Here is an 18,684-nt window from a genome sequence, read left to right as displayed (position 1 = left end):
CCTGACTGACGCTTTAAGATATGAGCTGGCAGGTAGGAGTTGGCGTTTGCTCCAGTGAGCAGCTGATGAATCAGGTTAGTACAGTAGCACTGCGGGGAATGCTTCGGCCGGCCACCTGTATGGGAGCAGTCTGGGAACCGGATGCTCCGGTAGCTCACTGTGTCGTACACACTTTGTTTCAGAGCTAACATGGACATGTTTTGATTTGAAAGTGACATTTTGTTCTCCCTCCAAACCAGTTTGGTTTTCAGGTCCGCGTATGTCAAGAAGGGTAGTCGAGTATGCAGAACAGGTGTGCAAATTGGTCTGTAAGCGGGTAATGCCTTCAATTTACACTTCAGCACCACAGAATTAATGAGACCGTCAGAAGACTATGTGGGTTACATTTTAAAAGGCACACAAATGAAAAAAAATTATTCACCTCTAAATAATATACATGTATAATTGTTGTTATAAACTACAATATAAGAAAAACCTAGCAATATAATTCATAGCCTTGAACTTTTAGACATTTTAGACAAACCCATTGATTTTATTTTTTTCCCATTGGGACTTCATGTCATAGACCAACACAAAGTAGCAAATAACTGTGAATTAGATAGTTTTTATTAAAAAAAATCTAAATAATCTGTAAAATGTAATGCATTCGTATTCAACCAATCAGGCGGTTCTTAATGCTACATTTACATCCATGTCTTTTGTGGTGTGTGTTTACTAGTTTTGCCCATTTACAGACAGAAATTGGGTCCATTCTTTTTCTGCTAAGTAAGCTGAGTTTACTCGGATAACATGGAGATCTGGGCATTGACTGGGCCATTATGACACGCTGTGGTTTAAATCATCCTATTATATTTGCGGCTCTAAATTTAAGCACGTTGTCTCCCTGGGAGGGGAACCTCTGACGCCATCTCATGTGTTCAGGAACCCATAACAGGTGACCAGCTTCTCTGTTCCTGCTGAACAAACGCCTCCACCCAGCATGGTACTGCCATCACTAGGTTTCACAGTAGGGGATGGCTTTTCTGCCAAACATAAGCCAAAAAAATTAAAATGTACATTTTAATATCACCTTCTTCCACGTTAGCCATGTCCCCGTAATGGCTTGTTGCAAACTGCAGAAAGGTTTTCTTTTTGACTTATTTTTTAAAAATGGCTTTCCTTTTGCCAGAGATCCTTGAAGGCCAGATTTGTGACGCGTATAAGTAATAGTTGTCCGGAGAACAGTTCCTACGATCTGAGCAGTGAATCTCTGCAGCTCCTCTTGAGTTACTGTGGGCCTCTATTCTGCTCTTATAATTAAAGCTCCACTTGCTTGACCTTGTCCTTCAATATTCATGAGATGTTTAAAGGTTGGGATATTGTTTTATAACCTAATGCTGCTTTAAATTTCTCCACGTCTTTCTCCCTGACCTATCTGGTGTGTTCCTTGGTCTCCATGATGCTGTTTGGTTGCTAATGTTCTTTAAAAAAAGGTGGGAGGCCTTCATAGAACAGCAGTATTTATTCTGACATCTAAAACATTCAGATGGACTGTCTTTACTATCGACTACGTGGCTTTTGAAGCCATTTGCTGACAAATAAGAGCATTTAGGCACAACAGAGCAAAGGGGACTAAATACAAATGCATATCTCATTTTCAGATTTTTGTTAATAAAAAATGTTGGAACATTTTTTTTTTTTTAAGTTTCCACAATTATGGGCCACTTTGTATTGTTCTATCATAGAAAATCCCAATAAAATGCATTAAGGTTTGTGGCTGTAAAGTAAAAAACTGAAGTAGCTCGAGTGGCATTACTGCATTTGCAAGGTCCTGTGCGACAGTACACCGACTACACGACTGCTTTTCCCACAATTCTTGCTAAAACTCTGGCATCCAATCACCCGCCCTGCTTTTATGCATAATTAATCGTTTAACAAGAAGCCTGTGACAATAGCACATTCCAGTATCAGCAGGTTTATTACTCGCACGCTTAAGATACCTTCCTAACAGCCCGTGTGACCGATGCCAATCACCAGTCACTCTGGATCAGCCAGGGAGCGTGAGAATGCAGGCCAGCCGTGCATTTGTGAGCGGGTTAGCCTGCACATGTGCATGCATGCGTTAGCGGCAAAGCTGCGACTAGCTGTGTGCGATGAAAAGCTCCAGATGTTGCCCCTCTGTTAACGTGCGATAAAAAGGCTCAGCTGGGGCAAAAAGCAAAGGAGGCCAATAGGAGAGAAAGGAGAGCGGAATGAAGGAAGGAGGGACTGTCCTTAAAAGAAATAATGGAGGGGTAAGGTCAGGGTGCGAGTCTTTCTTAAATGACTACTACCAGAGGGCAGGCTTAACTCAGCAAGTTTAGGGGAGAGAGGGAGAATGTAAGGGCAGAGAAATAAAGAAAGATTTATTTTTTTTAATTCACTGTCCAATACAAAAAAAAAAAAAAATGGTTCTAGCTGGTTAGACACCAGTAGAGTACCAAAACAGGGCGGCGAGGTTCAGACTTTCAGGATAAATGCTGTGATAGAGACGTTAGGATGCCAAGGGAGTCCTTCATCTCACACTGACCCTCTATTCAGAGAGCTTAGTCAAAAATGCCCAATCAGGGGCCTCAGCGTGCAAACACAACGCCTTTTGTTAGCACGCAACCTCCAAGCTTCAAACATAGAATGAAGCTGAAGAGAGAGCAAAAACAGAGACGCGGGCGTGAACTGGTTTAGACACGTTAAATGATTTCCATTGCTAGTTTAGTGGCACCTGAAGTTTCATCAACATTATTTGATATTCCCTAAAGCTCCCTGTACAATCAGCAGTTACACAGTTAAATATTTACAATTCAGTCCAAGAAGAAAACCTGATTCAAAGACAAGATGGCTGCAATCTACCATGTCCCTGTACACGCTAGTAGCTCTCATGGCTTGCAGATCTTCACATAGAGAGAAGATCTGAAAAGATATCCTTTTTATCACATCCATCTTCAGTGTGACAACTGATTATTTCTCCACACTGGACATCACACATGAATAAAACATACAAAGTATAACCAGCGGTCGGCCTTAAAGGCAGTTACTGCCCTACTAAACTTTACCGCTGTCATAATGAAAAACTCATAAGATGTTCATTACTCATATTTTCAAATCTCCATTTACTTATATGTACAGTATGTCCCCTAACTAGATGAAAGACATGTTAGGGGACACCGCATTGCTGTAGGTTATACTTTGTAACTATATGGCTGGTTTAATTTTTGAAACAATTAACTGCTTGATTTAAAACACAAAATATGTAATACTTTTTCCAGAACATTTTATTTTACATGTAATCATTGTTAGACATGTAATGATTGTTATCCACCATTTAACAGTTGTGTGTGTTTTTTTTTAATAAAGTGAAACATCTACCTCATCGGAAATATAAATTAAATATAAACATTTCTGTTCAAAGAAAAATAGTGAAAATGTTTGCTATCTTTAAATTAAAATCACAGGAAGCGCTTTTGTTTTGGGGAAATGCTAGGATAATTTTACAAAAATATAGAGATAGTACTATCTCTATATTTTCTAAGAATTATTGCAAGTTAAGTTTGTTTTGCTAAGTATTGACTAAAGATTTGAATATGAACATACAGTAGGAAGCCATTAATGGTCCACAAACATCCTCGATTAATCAAACTCACCCTGTAACATGAAAATATGAAAGGCCCAATCAGAGCGGTGGTCATAAAGTTTTCTGGCACAGTTAACGCTTCCTTAGAGTTGAAAAACAAAGGTCTTTTTGAAGATGACTGGGATCTAAGCCTGATTCAAGTATTCATAGTACATAAAATACTTCATTTTTACATTCACCATCACAAGTAATTATTATTTAATTATTTAATTGATTCAGAATTCTCAAAAATCCTAGCCTTTAGCTAAAAAAAAAAACATATTTAATAGTTGTGTGACGACGCAGCCACCCCACAAGACAACTCCGTAATCAGGTTCATGAGAATGAGATGAGATTTTAGTAATACTTTGAGAAAACTTGCAAAGGCGACCTGTAATAAATGTCAAGAAATGTCTGGGATTTTCTGAATGTCTGTCAGAGCGGCGGTCTGTCAATTATTCGCAGGGTGATTGCTGCGTTAACCAATGTTTGATTCCTGTTCTCTTTTGCCCAGACATGAGTGTCTCTGTGCCGTTTCTAGTTTCTTCTCCGCCTCTCCGTGTTTTCCAGCAACAGACTTTAACAAAAAGCACAAAAACAACTGCGGCTTGTTGTTCATTTATGGATCGGCTGATATGTCTGCTGGACATGACTGATCTGAATGGGCTACAGCAACAAGTTGTGCAGTCTGGTCTGTCCCATGGTGCAGTTTGACAGGAGCTTCTATAATATCTCACAACAGGTGCAAAGCTTTTATGCTTGTATATTTCTGAGATGCTCCTTGTGTTATAAAAAGTGAAATGCTAAGAAGTAGAATGCAAACTTTATTTATACATAATTGTGTTTTAAGGAATCTCTAATTTTCTAGCAGTTTCAAGATGGCAGGAACACAATAAATAATACATATTTTTTAATAAGTACGTTCTTTTAAATAAGCTTAAAATGTTAGCAACTTTTGACTTCCATTCCTATTTTAAGTCAGATCTTTTTTATAACCTTTTTGATGCAAGAAACAAAATGAATTAAGCAAAATCCAATAATTTCACCTTTTAGTAGAAACAAATGCTGATTTGGTATCAAAACTAATGAGTTGAAAAGCAGTAACCATGGAAACAAAGAGGATCCTGACGCTATACCTGGCTTTGTTAGCTTCTTTAGTGACATCCCAGGCCCATGTGATGAAATTCTGGCTCAGGTAGGAGACAATAGAGTCGGCACACATCATTTGGGAACAAAAGACGTTGCTAAGGACGCTGTCATCATTGTGGAGGTAGATGGCCAAAAGCTTTCTCTGTGAGAAAGGGAACAAAGATTGCAAATTAAAGGCAAGAAAATCAAAAAAATATCAGCAGAGTGTATCCTTTAAGCCTTCAGGGTATTTGCCACAGAGATATGAGACATATTTTCTAATTAGGAAGAGGAGACATTTTTAGAAGAAACATTGTGTGGTGGCCACATTAGTAAAGTTTTTAAAATGAGGCAACAATGTAGTAAATACAAAAAAAACCCAAAAAAAAAACAGAGAAACATCAGTACCAATAAAATGCAAGAAATGGGATATTTCTTAAAGAAACAACTACATCATATTGTGCGTTCTTTCTAGTCTGGAGATGCACTGATTGGTCTGGTAACCATTTTGACCAGTTCGGATCTATTTTTTTTTTATGCGTTAGGACTAAATCATGAGAGAAAAATGTGCCACAGTTTTTTTGAAAGAGGTTGCAGGTTCAATTCCAAAAGAAAATTAAGGAGTGAACACATGAACACTATTTATGCACAAATTATACGTCCCTCATTTTTATATGAGCAGAATGTGTTTCACTGTAGATGCTGATGGTTTATCCAGATGTGGACAGAAACTGGTGGGACTTCTTAGTTTGGATAAAGAAAATATTAGCTCCCTTCATAATCTCTGGTTGATTGATCGCAGCATGTCTAATTTACATAAATCTATTATGTGCCACCTTTTTTTTTTTTTTAACCACATATGGGTGTCTTCCCATTGAACAGAGGGTGAAGGAACTTGAGGCGACATTAAAGACAATTAGGTGAAGAGACTTGTGCAGCTCATAACAAGGCCGTAGCTGACAAACAGCAAATAGCAGACGCAATCAAATGGAGAAGGGTGTAAATAAAACTTCTCCTGGATGCGAGGCAGATATAGCAAAAACAAAACAGATAAATCACTCTATTTATTTTATACCAAATGCCAGCAGCCTGCTCAGGTTAGTAGCTGCAAGGCCAGACAATATTGACGAAGCTCCAAATCCGAGGATATTGACACCATCATATAAGCCCGCTAGATTTTCCCTTCTGACAATCTAATTAAAAAACAAACACACCCACAAACGTAAAGGGTTTGAGGGGACAATGTTGGAAATAATGCTCTTTAAATTACATGTCACTTTCAGTCGTATAAAAGAACAAACAACAACAACAACTCTCAATCTGTGCTTGGTTCATTTTAAGCAGGGCTGCGATGGTGGGAGTTAAGGGGCCTGTTTCTCAGGAGCGGTAATCTAGGCTACGTGCGCCAGAAAGCAAAGAAATCTACACAGGGCGTAAGATGTGAAGAAAAGTGAAAGAAGAAGTTGTGCTATACTGTGGCCTGTGTAGAATGGGAATGGGAAAGCACTGCTGTGTTTGCTCAACGATTAGTGCTTTAGAATAATCTCCAGGGCTCCTAGAGAGAAGGACCTGGGGACTCATTCACTGGGCCGATTCACCAGTCTGAAAAGATTAAACACTCATGCTGAGAAGACAAGCAAATTCAGTCTAGAGGGAGGAATGGGTCTGAGGATAGTGAGAGTTTTACAATCCAAGAGGGGGGGGGAGAAAAGAGAAAGAAGAAGAAGAAAAAAAAAAAGAACCTGATACACACTCGAATACTGGTGTCCCAACCTGAATTTAAGTTTAAACCCACAGGCAAAGAAGGATTTATACTCACAAACATGCATGCTCAATTAGACCAAGTGTAAAGACTAATCAAAGTAGGCATTTTGGCCAACTGAACTCCTTCATCTTAGTTAAACTGTCCATACCCCTCTGTTCCCTCTCCACTTTCAAAGTGAGAGCTTTTGTGTTGCCTGTCTTAGCAGGGAGGAGCAAATCCCTCAGTTTAGCTAAATTACTAGGTCCAACCTGAGCTAGATAGTGACCCCATAGCCCTTCCTCACACCTGTTCAACGCAGTCTAAGCTTGGCTTGTGAGACCAAGTGACTAAAGATTTCACACAGCGGAAAGTTGATCATGTTTAGGTCTATGTGCAAAATTGAAAAGTTAAACATATTGCATTGAAAGTGCCTCTTTTTAAGCCTGTTTCAGCAATTTAAACAACATTTTTACTCCATTCAGACATTAGTGAACCTCTTTAGGGAGATGTAGATCAATAATTTAAAAAAAGAGTAATTGTTATTTTTAAAGAAAAAATAAGGCTGAAGGCTGGAGCCTAATTTCTGACACGCTTAATGCTGATAAACAAACTCCAGCCCATTAGGTGACAGTAATGAACCCAGACCAAAAAAAAGTAAAAAACAAAACAACTGGACTAGTTTTCCGTAGTTTGAAGACGTTTCGCTTCCTATCCAGGAAGCTTTCTCGATTCAAAAAGTCTGGAGTAATGTGGAGTATCAAGTTTTATACTACTGCCCAACAAAGGCCTATTAACATGCAAATTCAACAGAAACAGGTCCACCTCCTTAGTAATGGGCAGTTGTTAACAACTAGTCCAGGTGTTTTGTTTTTTTACTTTTTTTTTGGAATGACCATGACCTAAATGACTGAGAATCTTCACCAGCATAATGCACTCAGAGTTCGAGGTCTGTCAGAAAGAAGACCTCTAAATAATTTTTAATTTTTAGAGGCCATCATGTAAAAATTTAATGAAAGAAATTAATAGAGTTAATACTAAAGAATTCTAAGAAAATTAGTAATTATAACAAATTATAACTACACCAACTTAGTTGGATACACAAATTTGCTCATGTTTAATTGTAGCTACTGTAAGATCCTATAGTTTTATTTAGATTTTGCCAAGATATTTTATAGCAATCAATGACTTTCTGTATGGGTTAGTCATACATCCCTCCACATCTAAAGTGTTGCAATCAACACTAAGAAGCAACTTTTGCACATTTATCTGTGGCTATGTCTTTAAATTTAGTGATCCAACACAAATTAACAGATTCTATCTTTTTTTTTTTTTTTGGCTGAACACCACTGCTGCTATGTTCATTTTAGTCATTTCATGCTCGATCTCCACTAGGCAGTTGGTACCGACCATTCATCGGCTTATACCCGCCAGGGCTGCTGCTGCTGTCGCTCTTCTCTGCTCTTTCTGCCATCTTTACTTGCTCTGATTTTTCACAACAGGACAACATTAGGCATGTGGATTGTGTCTCCAAAAGAAGGGCTATTGCAAATGAGCATTAGATGGCAGAGATCACAGAACTGGAAGATACTTGCAAAGTGAGTATGTAAATATAATGGTATCAAAAACAATTGTTTCGATAGTTTTTGTGATCGTTTTTGTGAAAATTTTTAACACTGCATATTCGTTTCACATCCCTGTTTGATCAGTGTGGTTAGCAATGCTACCTGTAAACAGCAGTCTCTGTGTTTTATCTGTAGAAAAGATAAAGCTTTAAACTTACAGTGAGATTCCAAACAACTACAAACATTTCTAAATACAGCATGTACATGATAAAAAAGGAACTTGGTAAAAACTGTCAATTGCTACAGAGAACATATTTTCAGTCCATTCCTGCCAGACATAATTAGAAAACATAATAGTTGGTTTAAATTTGGGGGAAACATCTTTAAATTGTTGCTTTGTCTCAGCAGCATCTTTTCTGCTGATGATCCATGTAGTGAAAACTGGGTCTGAAGCCCATCCAGATTATCTCTTGTGTACAGCACTAACTTTCATTATTTCATATACATGCCCACACAGTGCCCTTTTCAAAATGACAAGAAACATACACTGTGCATTAAAAGTGAGGTTACTCGCGGGGCTAAATCCCACAATGCAGCCAAACTAATATCTGCCCACTTCCTCTATATACCACACGGTATTCAACTTAGTCTCAGCTGCATGGGCGCTCAACACAGAAGAGAAAGCGGATAGTAATAAAAAGAAAATACCAGCTGATATTGTTCTTTTATCACAATACATGCAGTGAAATCGCCATCAAAGTGTTGGGCTCTATATTTCCTCTACACCTGTGTGATTCAGAGTCAGGAACTTACAGGGGATTCAGGAGGGATCTTTTTTTATACAGACTAGTTTTAATTTAATGACGGAATTGTTTTCTGTGGATGACGTTTAAATAAAAAAAGGTCTTTGAATTATGTGCGAAGAAACCTACTATTAAAAAACAAATACAATAAGGAAAGCCATTGCTGAATCCTTCACGTGTCTTAACTCACAACCAGCAGACCTGAAGTGTGTTAATATTTTCTTCCTGGCTATGCTTGAGCAGTGCTTATGATTCTTCAACACTTTAACATTATTTTTTAAACTTAAGACTTTTTATATTACCCCTCAATGACAAAACTCAATAAATGGCACTGGTAAAGTTGCACTGGTAGTCACATTTACCTCAGTGATGCCAGCATATACACCATTTATGGCAGAGTAAATGTTATGTTACGAAGAAGTAGTATAAAAAGCCTCAATAGTATTTTACATTGAGTTCTTGACACAATGAATGGGGGACACAATGAACCATATTTCTTTAGGTTTTTTCTATTCTTTTTTTTTTTTTTAAGATGTTATATTTTTACCAATGGATCAAATTTTTGCCGATGTCTTTTGATATGAAACCACTACGGACTAATGGGGTGAAAAACATGGCAGAAGGATTAGCTTCTTTCAAATGTTTCCGACAATACAAGTAGCATTTATCATGTTTATAGGCACCTCTGAGGGAAAGCAGAAAGTGTGCGTTAATCGCAACTTATTATTGGATTATTACAATATTCCACAGAAATAAAATGTTAGTATGTTTCTGTAACATCTGCAGCCCTAGACTGCACCTCATGTAATATAGAAGTCACCGATCATCTAGTTATTACAGCTACAAAAAGGACTTAATTTTCCCTCTTTTTAGACTGTTTATGTGAGCTTATTGGTGCCGTTTGGTTTTTACACTTTTATACTTCTTCACTCCTATATGCCTGCTCCGCTGCTGGCTGCTGTCCTTCCTCTCGAGTCGTCGAGGCCATCGCTGGGATCTGAAGTGGATACTTGGCAGTGATAAATCCCCAAACTCCCCTCTTCTTCGAGGCTATGAATTTTTATGTGTCTTTGTGTGTGGCAGACAGCAGAGAGGAGTGAAGAGCGAAGGAGAGCGGGGTTAGAGTGATTAACCACTGCATTGATGGGGATTTAGCGAGGATCGCGGTTGGTGATGGGTGGCCTATCACTCTCTACGCTCCGACTAACCATCAATCCCCGAGAGAGTTCAGCTCAGCGCGGCTCAGCTCTGCAGCCCAAAGCATTTTCATTAAGGATGGATTGAGTCTATCTCAACAGTGCCCCAACACACACCTTCAGAAACACTTCATCAAATGTAGTGTTTTGCTTAGTGATTAGCCTCTCCCAGGCTATGAGCGACTGAGACTGATTCCCTTGTTTATAAAGCAAGACGTTGTCTCTCTTCAGCCAGATCTGCCCTTTTCTAATATCCCCTTAATGAAGTGGGCCTTTTCTACCACGATTACACAAAACCTGGATCTCTTTCTAAATGGAAGCAAACGATGACGTAGCTGAATCGAAGGACGAGGGAATGGTACAATCTGGGGACATATGCTAGAGTGTAATGAAAACGTTAAAGTGAGCATGTTTTGGCCTGTTGTCCATGCTGACAAAACAAGACAAACACAGACCTGCTACTGTTTTGCACCACAGTCTATAAACCATTTTACCCACAGAAACCCTGGCAGGCTACATGAAACTCCCAAAATCCTGCGAAAATAAATACTTCTTGCCCCTTCGCTGTGTAGAGCACAATAGCACGGAGCGAGCGAACACCAGAGACATCAGCCATATTGTGCTGGCTTAGAAACAGGGATCAGCTGGAGAAAAAAGGCTGGATGCCAAATGTCTTCTTAGTTTCTGTGTTAAATTTCACTTTCTTTCTATCCTTCATCCCACAAACTCGCATTCCTGCTCTTCTGACTAATTTCCAGCTGACATTTTGGCCTTATTCTCTTATTTCAAATTTTCCTCATAATGCGCCATCACTGTCGTCTTTACCACTATCGCTCTTTGTGCTCCTGACGATCTGAACCATCCCTCCCCCCAAACATGTTCCTGTGTCCTCTCTGTCTAATAAGGCCGTAATCCACACAAGCTGTCAGTTGATACAGGCGTCCTTAAAACTAAAAAAAAAAAAAAAAAAAAAAAACCTGGAAAACACGACGGGAAAAGTGGGTGGCAAAGACAGAGCCTTGACTTTCAGGTTAGAAAGTTAATGCAACTTGCGATAAAATTAAATCTGTGTTAAAATATGACACTATTCACTGTAAAACTATGAAAATCAAAACATTTGTTAGTCTATTATGATTACAAATTCCAGCAGTTGCATACAGCCATTTAATATGCTGCTTTACATTTTTACAAGTTTAATAATACGGCTTCTATTGAGTATTATTTGTTATATACATTAAAATGTCTAATTTCTAAGATCTGTATTACGCATGGTGCCATATGGCATTAATCCACTAACCTTGTCTCTTCTAGAAAAAAAAAAGTTTATATAAATCACCACCATAATTTTATGAGGGTGTTTTTGTTTGTCTTTTTTTAAAAACATACCTGAAATTACAACTTCTGCATTCCTACATTTTTTCAAAGACTTGTCATATAAATCCTGATTTCTTAACATTATATATATATATATATATATATATATATATATATATATATATATATATATATATATATATATATATATATATATGAATAAATAGTTCCTACAAAAATGTATTTCAAAGAATGATTACATTAAAAAATATTTTGTTTCAAATGATTTGGCTTCTGAGGATATAGTTAAAGTATAAAACCTTAAAATAAAATCAGCTTACCAGGACCTAAACATATTTAAATATAAGATGTAATATCATATTTAATGACATATTTGCAATATAGACATTAAGACATTCTCTGCATGCAGTGTGTGAAATACTAAGAGCATGCTCAGAAATAAAGATAGCAATTACAAGCCAGAAGCTGCTTAAGCGCCCCACATTCAGCCTCTTTACTTTCACATGACACCAAAGTGCAACAAAGGTGCGTCTGGGCTGACTAGGGAAGCAAAGTTTGAAAAGAACCCATGAGAAAAGATCATTAAGAAGTTGAAAACATTCAAGACAGTAGCTAATCTTCCCTAGGGTGGATCTTTCAGCAGATTTACCCTGAGGTTAGGCTCTTCAATGCACCAACTGACTACAAAAGCCACATAGCTTTATTTTACCGCAGAAAAATGCATTTTTCCCACTGAAACTTTGTGGCAGTCTGGTTTAAGTTTTAAAATTTGCTTTTAAAGAAATCACATACTTTGAGAGAAATAAAAAGACCAAAGTGAGATGTCTGGTCATAATGCAGAGTCTGTCATTAGAAGAACATAAAACACAGCATTTTAAACACCTAATTTGTGTTAGGGCTGGACGACATAGGAAAAAAAAGCATATCGATAACATAGAAATCACATTGATCGATATCGATAATTATCAACAAATTTAAAACATATTTTGAGTGCAGACCTGACCATTTTATGCTGTAGCTAATTGACCTATTTTTAGATACAGAACACACAAACACTGAATTCAAACTCAACCCTTTACTCAACCAACGTTTTATCAAAAAAGAAAAAAACACTTGCTCTCTGAACTGTTTGAAGCGGCGGGGCTTGGTGGCAGAGCGTTCCTGGGTCTGCGTTTGTGATTGGTTGGAAGGATGTAATGACCGTAATATTAATATACATGGCTAAAATGCATAAGGAAGGAAATCTTTTATTCTATTGAACTTTTTATTTACCCTTTTTTCTATCATCGATTTACGTCTATTGATCAATATATATTGTTATTGAGTTATCGTCCAGCCCTAATTTGTACAGTAAATCAAAGTGGTAAATTCTGGAAACCTTACAGCCACTGAGTCTTATACAGTTTAATTTGTGTTTAAGTACTGCAGACTTAAATGTTGGGGGGGGAAAATTCTATGGACTAAAGTTTCAATGATAGAGTAATGGGACAAGACAATAATAAGAACAGCAGAAAACATAGAAGACAACACTGGACTATAAACAAGAAAGTGTAGCTTTATCTTAATCAACACATAATTTTGAAACTAAAGTAATTGCTGATCCAGGCCCACAAAGGTGTGCATAAACAAATGTCCACAATCCAACATTATATGGACTATTGGACAAACATTAGAGAGACTGATGAGAAATAGATGTCTGGGGAGTTATTCCTGCTATATTTCGTTCCACGTGTGTTTCAATCATCAGCTGCTCCTAGGTTGTTAAACACTTAGTTTTTTGACTTGGTTATAGTTCAGCTTCTCTTTAAGCTAAACAAATATTTGCACAGTTGTTGATTTTCTATCTTGTGTGTTCACGTATTTGTTTTAATCTAAAATCAGGATGTTTTTTTTCATTATGAATTAATGCTCATAATTTAGTCGAATTAACGAAAGAAGAATCCAATTTAACAATAACTGGAGTTATATATGTAGAATATATAACTATATTATATTATATATGTAGAATGAAGACTTTAAGGTAATTTTGGCTCTGAAAATATTAATCTTTTGTACATTTTAGTGGTTAATTAAGTTTCAAAAGCTGAAACGATTTCTCTTCCATTTTTACATGTTATATAGCAAACTTGTGTTCTTGTTTCTTTATTTTTCATACTCGAGGTATGTCAAAGAAATTGGAAAACAAGTTTCTTTTATATAACTGGAATTTGAAAAAGCAGTGTTGAACTCATTAACGCATATTAATCTTTATGAAATATATAAACAGAGAGTATGAAGTGTTACACCATAAACAGCGATCTTTTTCAACAGGGAACAGGGTTTCTGCACAGTCTACCTTTAAACATTACACTTTTTCAGACTCCCGAGTCCTTTACATTTACTTTAAGTCGAAGCATAGTAATTAAGCATGAAAGGAAGAAAGCAAGAGCATGGACAATTAGAAGGAAGGAACAATAAATGAAATTAGGAACAAAGTAGAGGACAATACTGATTTTATATTCATATTTTTCCAGATTATGCAGGAAGCCTGAGGAAACATTTTAACCTGCAAGAATTTTGATGAAAATTATAATAAAACCAAATTTCTTTTACATGTTTTTAATAAACCCGTCAAGTGATTTTGTCTTTCAGCTTTTCAGGCATGTTTCTGCATTGTTAGCATAAAAAAGATTAACGTTCTGCCCACAAAGAAGGGGTTATTGATAGCATATTCAAGATGAACCTTAATAGCCACATACTGCGATGATCAGATGTGGTCAAACAAACAATGGCGATCAAATAAGCCGGAGACAAAGTAACACCTTCAACATCGCTTAAATTTATGAAATAATTTACTGCAGCTTGGTTGTGGTCTGCAAAAGACAGTCGACTATGCTCAGACACTCGTTATCACAATGAGTAATACGTCTGAAGTTCCCACCATCTCAGTAACAAAAGACAACATGAGTAATGCAGTACGTTCCCTGATGGATATAAAATGAATAACATCCTGCTCCGTGTTATGTTAAGAATGATATCAGTGCTGAAGCACGGTCAATGTCTCATCTAACCAAGTACTGTATCACTTTAAATTAAAAACGATCCTAAGATCTGCACAGAACAGTTTACTTACATCTCTGGCCTTGCCGTAGAAGGCCTCCTGAGACGCTGCCTCCAAAGAGCCGACATAGAACATTGGGTGGGTTTCTCCATATCTAGACACACACACGGCAACAAAATAGTTAATTGCTGTAGCAATGTGTTAAACGGTTTGCCTGAAAAAAGTCTTGGTTCTTCTTAAAAAGAAAAATCATTTCTAAAGATGCCCACCTTGAAGAAAATTCGGCAGTAAAGTAAAGTAAGGCATCCGCTTCGTTCTCGCTGTTTTCTGGCACTGCAAGGTGAAGAAAATTAACGTGTCACACTCTGAACGGAACGCGCATTTTCAAAATAGAACTTTATAATGGCTTGTCATACAGAGGTTTTCTACATACTCATGGGTGATTTCCGACAGGTTGTTGAGCTCATGCCAAACATCTCTGAATCGTCCACCCCAAACTCTGATGCATCTTCAAAATCGTCCCCCTCGCTGTCGCTGATCATATGGACATCTGTGCACTGCAAACATTCAGTATTAGTAAGCATGCGTGCACTGGTGGGAAGGTGGTCAAGAGGAGTGAGGGCTGGATTGGTGCAGTTCTGTTGACCTACCTCTTCTGTGGGTTCCTGGGCATTGGCTGGTGAAGACCTTCGACAAACACTGAGGTGGTGGCATGGATAGCTGATCCCAGAGAGAGCTAATGTCATCTAAAAGTAGAGAATATGGAAAAAGGATCATTCATTTTAATAATCTGAGCAAATGTTATTAAAGCTATAGTTGGTAATCCTGTTCATAAACACTTGTTATACTGGGTATAATGGTCCTTCCATTCTGAAAGAAGTTAATACATTATATATTCACAAAAAGGAGGTTAAAAAAATTGTCCTCTGTCGGAGCTGCAGGCCTGTAAAAACTATAACCAATCACTGCCGTTTGGTCTAAAGGCCACGGATTTGTCAGCGTTTTGTTCCTGCTGTCAGCCGCACCCCCTCTGTCCCTCAACTTCTAGAGGTATCGCCTTATTTATCGGTTGTCCGACATGGCAATCCTTCTGACACGCTCACCTAATGCTAGTGTCCATGCTTGTTCCTTGTTTGTTTCCACTTGATGGCTGCGCACGTGCACTTCTAGTGTTTATGTATCCAGTTAGCTTAGCGGTTAGCCATTGTAGCTCCGCTGCTCTCACTGTAGACTTTGAACGTGGCTGAGAGTTGCAAGAAGCGAACCGCTTTCATGTTTATGAGAATAAGAGACAGGCCTCAGTAGAAAGAAATAAGACCAGAGTGGATTTGTGGGACTCTTTTCACGCCATTCCCCTGAAGTGCAGAAAAGCGAAGTAAGACGCCCTTATGCATGCACAGTTATTCAAAAAGGGACTTGTGGAAACTTCAGGGAAAATCACTTTAAGCAAAGTTTTAAGTAAAGTTAATGACTTCTCAGCTCAATTAACAAGTTTAACTTGAATAATTAAAACACATTTCAGACAGACAGACAGACAGATATAAAAACCTCAGATTGGATGGACTTAAACATTGCTTGGCATCTTTGACCATCCATTTTCAAATCTTTCTACAATTATCTATTAGATTCAGACTATGAATTTTACCAGAGTCATCTGAACCGTTCCAGTATAACTCTGGCAGGACGGTTAGGGCCTGTGTCCCGCAGGAAGGTGAATCTACACCCCACTCAAGTGGTCTTCAGCGTCTAGCAGGTTTCTTCCAGATTTGCCCCCATCTTCATATAATAAGCCTGCCTTGTCAATTTAGGAGAACGCCTCACATAACTGAACTGTTTTATGCCCTTTCCTGGTCTATCCCTGAGCAGTCTAGGAATGATTGTCTTTGTTCACCAATGTTCTCTGAAGCCTTCAAATAACAGCTGCATTCATACTGAGATTAAACCAGCTACTTACTAAATGGATGACTTTTGAAACAACTGTTTGCAGTGGATTTTATTTAGGGAGGTCAGAGTAAATGGTGCCAATTTCAAAATGCACGCCACACCTTTCAGCTTTGTTTATGTAAAGATGTTTGACATTTTTTATTCTTTTCATCTTCACTTTCTGTTTCTCCATCACATTATTCCCACTGAATGCATAGAGGCATACATGAAGTGGGTGGTTTCACCATAAGGAAATCTCAAAAAATCTCAAGCAGTAGGAATATTTTCTCAAGACAATGTATACATTCAGGTCTATTCAGCAGAGTCCTGGTGTATATGACATTTTTTTAACGACATTATATCCAGAGTAGGCTCGTCGCCCTAATGAGGAGGGACTACGCTGTGGTTTCTGTACACCTGCAGCCGCCAGTGAGGTTCTGTGTCTGTAGTAAAGGAGCAACTGACTAATTAGCTCCCAGACCCAAAGCCAGCATTGAAAATGTTGGCATTCAGCGGGGACTCATTACAGCTAGTGTCTGATGGGTTTGGCCTCCAGGGTCGACAACAATATAGCCAAGGTGGCTTTAGGAGGAAAGAATAAAGACACTTTGCTGTTATTCGAAACCAAAGAAAGTATCTTCATATCAAAATTCTCTGGTTAGAAAGATATATTTGATTTAAATCAACAGTGACATCCGAAGGTAAGACTGGTCCTTGTCTATCCATGTGACAATGATTGTAGTGATGCTGCACAATAATGTAACAACATGTTCAGTGTTGGACTATGTGTTAAGAGTGCATCAGAAAGACCAGATGCAAAGACTTTTCTGGGAGAGTGCACTTCTAAACAACAGCGGAGCGCAGGGCAGCCAAGCTGAGTGCGATAAGGGAGACACAGAGGCAGAGCGTCCCCTGCAGAGGTCCTGTGATCTGCTCTATTGTCAGGTGCAAAGACACACAAAGAGCAGCTGGACATGGTTGAATCAAGAGACGATTACATGCAACGCCAATTGAATCTGAAAAGGACTGAGCCGGCTGAACAGAGCTTTTCTGTGAAACGGAGCGACTGCCCATGCCGGCCCCAACTTCTACAATAGGAGAGATCAGTGTAGCCAACAGACCTTGAATGCAACATGGACCCAGATGTTCTGCTCTTTGACTTGCACTGATAAATAAAACATATGTGCCAAAGTTCCCTGCTTTCTGTACTGTCAGCCGCACTAGTTGATCTCCTGAGTGTTGGACCGCAAGTCAGCAGCAGTTCTCACATTTATGGTTCCAGCAGCCTGGTGCAACAAGAATTTGTGTTTCACGTTGACTAAATAATTTTCCATCATTTTGAGGTCAAATGACAGAAATACAAAATCTCACAGTACATATATAAAAAAATATAATGTGGGACATAAAATTGAGATGCAACGAGTCTTGTCATCTTACAAAAATTCAACCCAACAATTTTCTCACCATCTGAGTTGTTAAAACATTACTTTTTCAGCTAAACTGAGAAAGTTTACTCTATCACAATGAGCTGGGAGAAGCAAGCAACTATTTTATTCAGGTCTTAAGCAAATCGACTGAGAACACACTGAAACCACTTCTAATATTGACCAATGTGTATCGGATTCTTCCTCGTCCACTTTAAAAAGAGGAGGATAAAGGAGAAAGCTAGTATTACCCATGGCATCTGTGAAAGGATAATATCCTGATGAGCTGTCCTCACCTGTGTTGTCTCAAGCACATTGGCTAGACTGATTTGCAATATTTAAACAACACAAACCAAGAATGACATCACCCCTGAAGAAACATGCTGACAATGGCTGCATAAGCTTTATTTCCAAGGCTACCTGACTACAATTTGTAAAAGATGCACGTGTTGGACATAACTAGTGAAGAACAAGAGTTATTTAATTAAATTGTTTTGTTTCTGATCTGCTGTTGACTAACAACAGCAAACGTAGTTAAGGATAGCCAAGTATCCCCGATGAACAAGAAAAAACAGAATGGTTCTAATGAACAGCTTATTAATTTCTGAAAATCGAAAGTAAACTTATAAAAGTATTGCCAGGTCAAGAGTAGAAGTTAGTGATTTCAAGTATCAGCAAGGTGTTTAAAAAATGGATCGGGGGAAGAACAAAAATGCTGGTAGAAGATTAAAGAAACACCATTTCCTACAACATGTCAACCATGGCTGTGATTTGTGTAGATTTAGAGAGAGCGTAAGACTCTTCAGAAGATAACAGGAAGGCTGAAGACACCTCCAGTATCGGGGAGGTGTTGAAAATGAAGCCAGAAGAAGCCCAAAAAGGCTGTAACAGTGTGAAAGAGCAC

The 18,684-nt window shown here is 38.2% G+C and overlaps 1 protein-coding gene across 1 annotated transcript in view; it reads right to left on the bottom strand.

The window, feature by feature from the left end:
* The window catches only part of faf1 (Fas (TNFRSF6) associated factor 1), a 79,816-nt gene that overhangs the window by 24,854 nt on the left and 36,278 nt on the right, over positions 1–18,684 (bottom strand). Inside the window, exons 9-13 of the mRNA XM_012877883.3 lie at positions 15,084–15,179; positions 14,867–14,990; positions 14,703–14,766; positions 14,506–14,587; positions 4,762–4,916 (exon numbers count right to left, since the gene is read on the bottom strand). Coding sequence (XP_012733337.2) covers positions 4,762–4,916; positions 14,506–14,587; positions 14,703–14,766; positions 14,867–14,990; positions 15,084–15,179 — 521 coding nt within the window. The remainder of the gene's footprint in view (positions 1–4,761; positions 4,917–14,505; positions 14,588–14,702; positions 14,767–14,866; positions 14,991–15,083; positions 15,180–18,684) is intronic.

This window comes from Fundulus heteroclitus, chromosome 9, assembly GCF_011125445.2.
Source record: "Fundulus heteroclitus isolate FHET01 chromosome 9, MU-UCD_Fhet_4.1, whole genome shotgun sequence".
Classification (NCBI taxonomy): Eukaryota; Metazoa; Chordata; class Actinopteri; order Cyprinodontiformes; family Fundulidae; genus Fundulus; species Fundulus heteroclitus.
The sequence above is the reverse complement of the archived record's forward strand: the minus strand, read 5'-3'. Positions and strand labels throughout refer to the sequence as shown.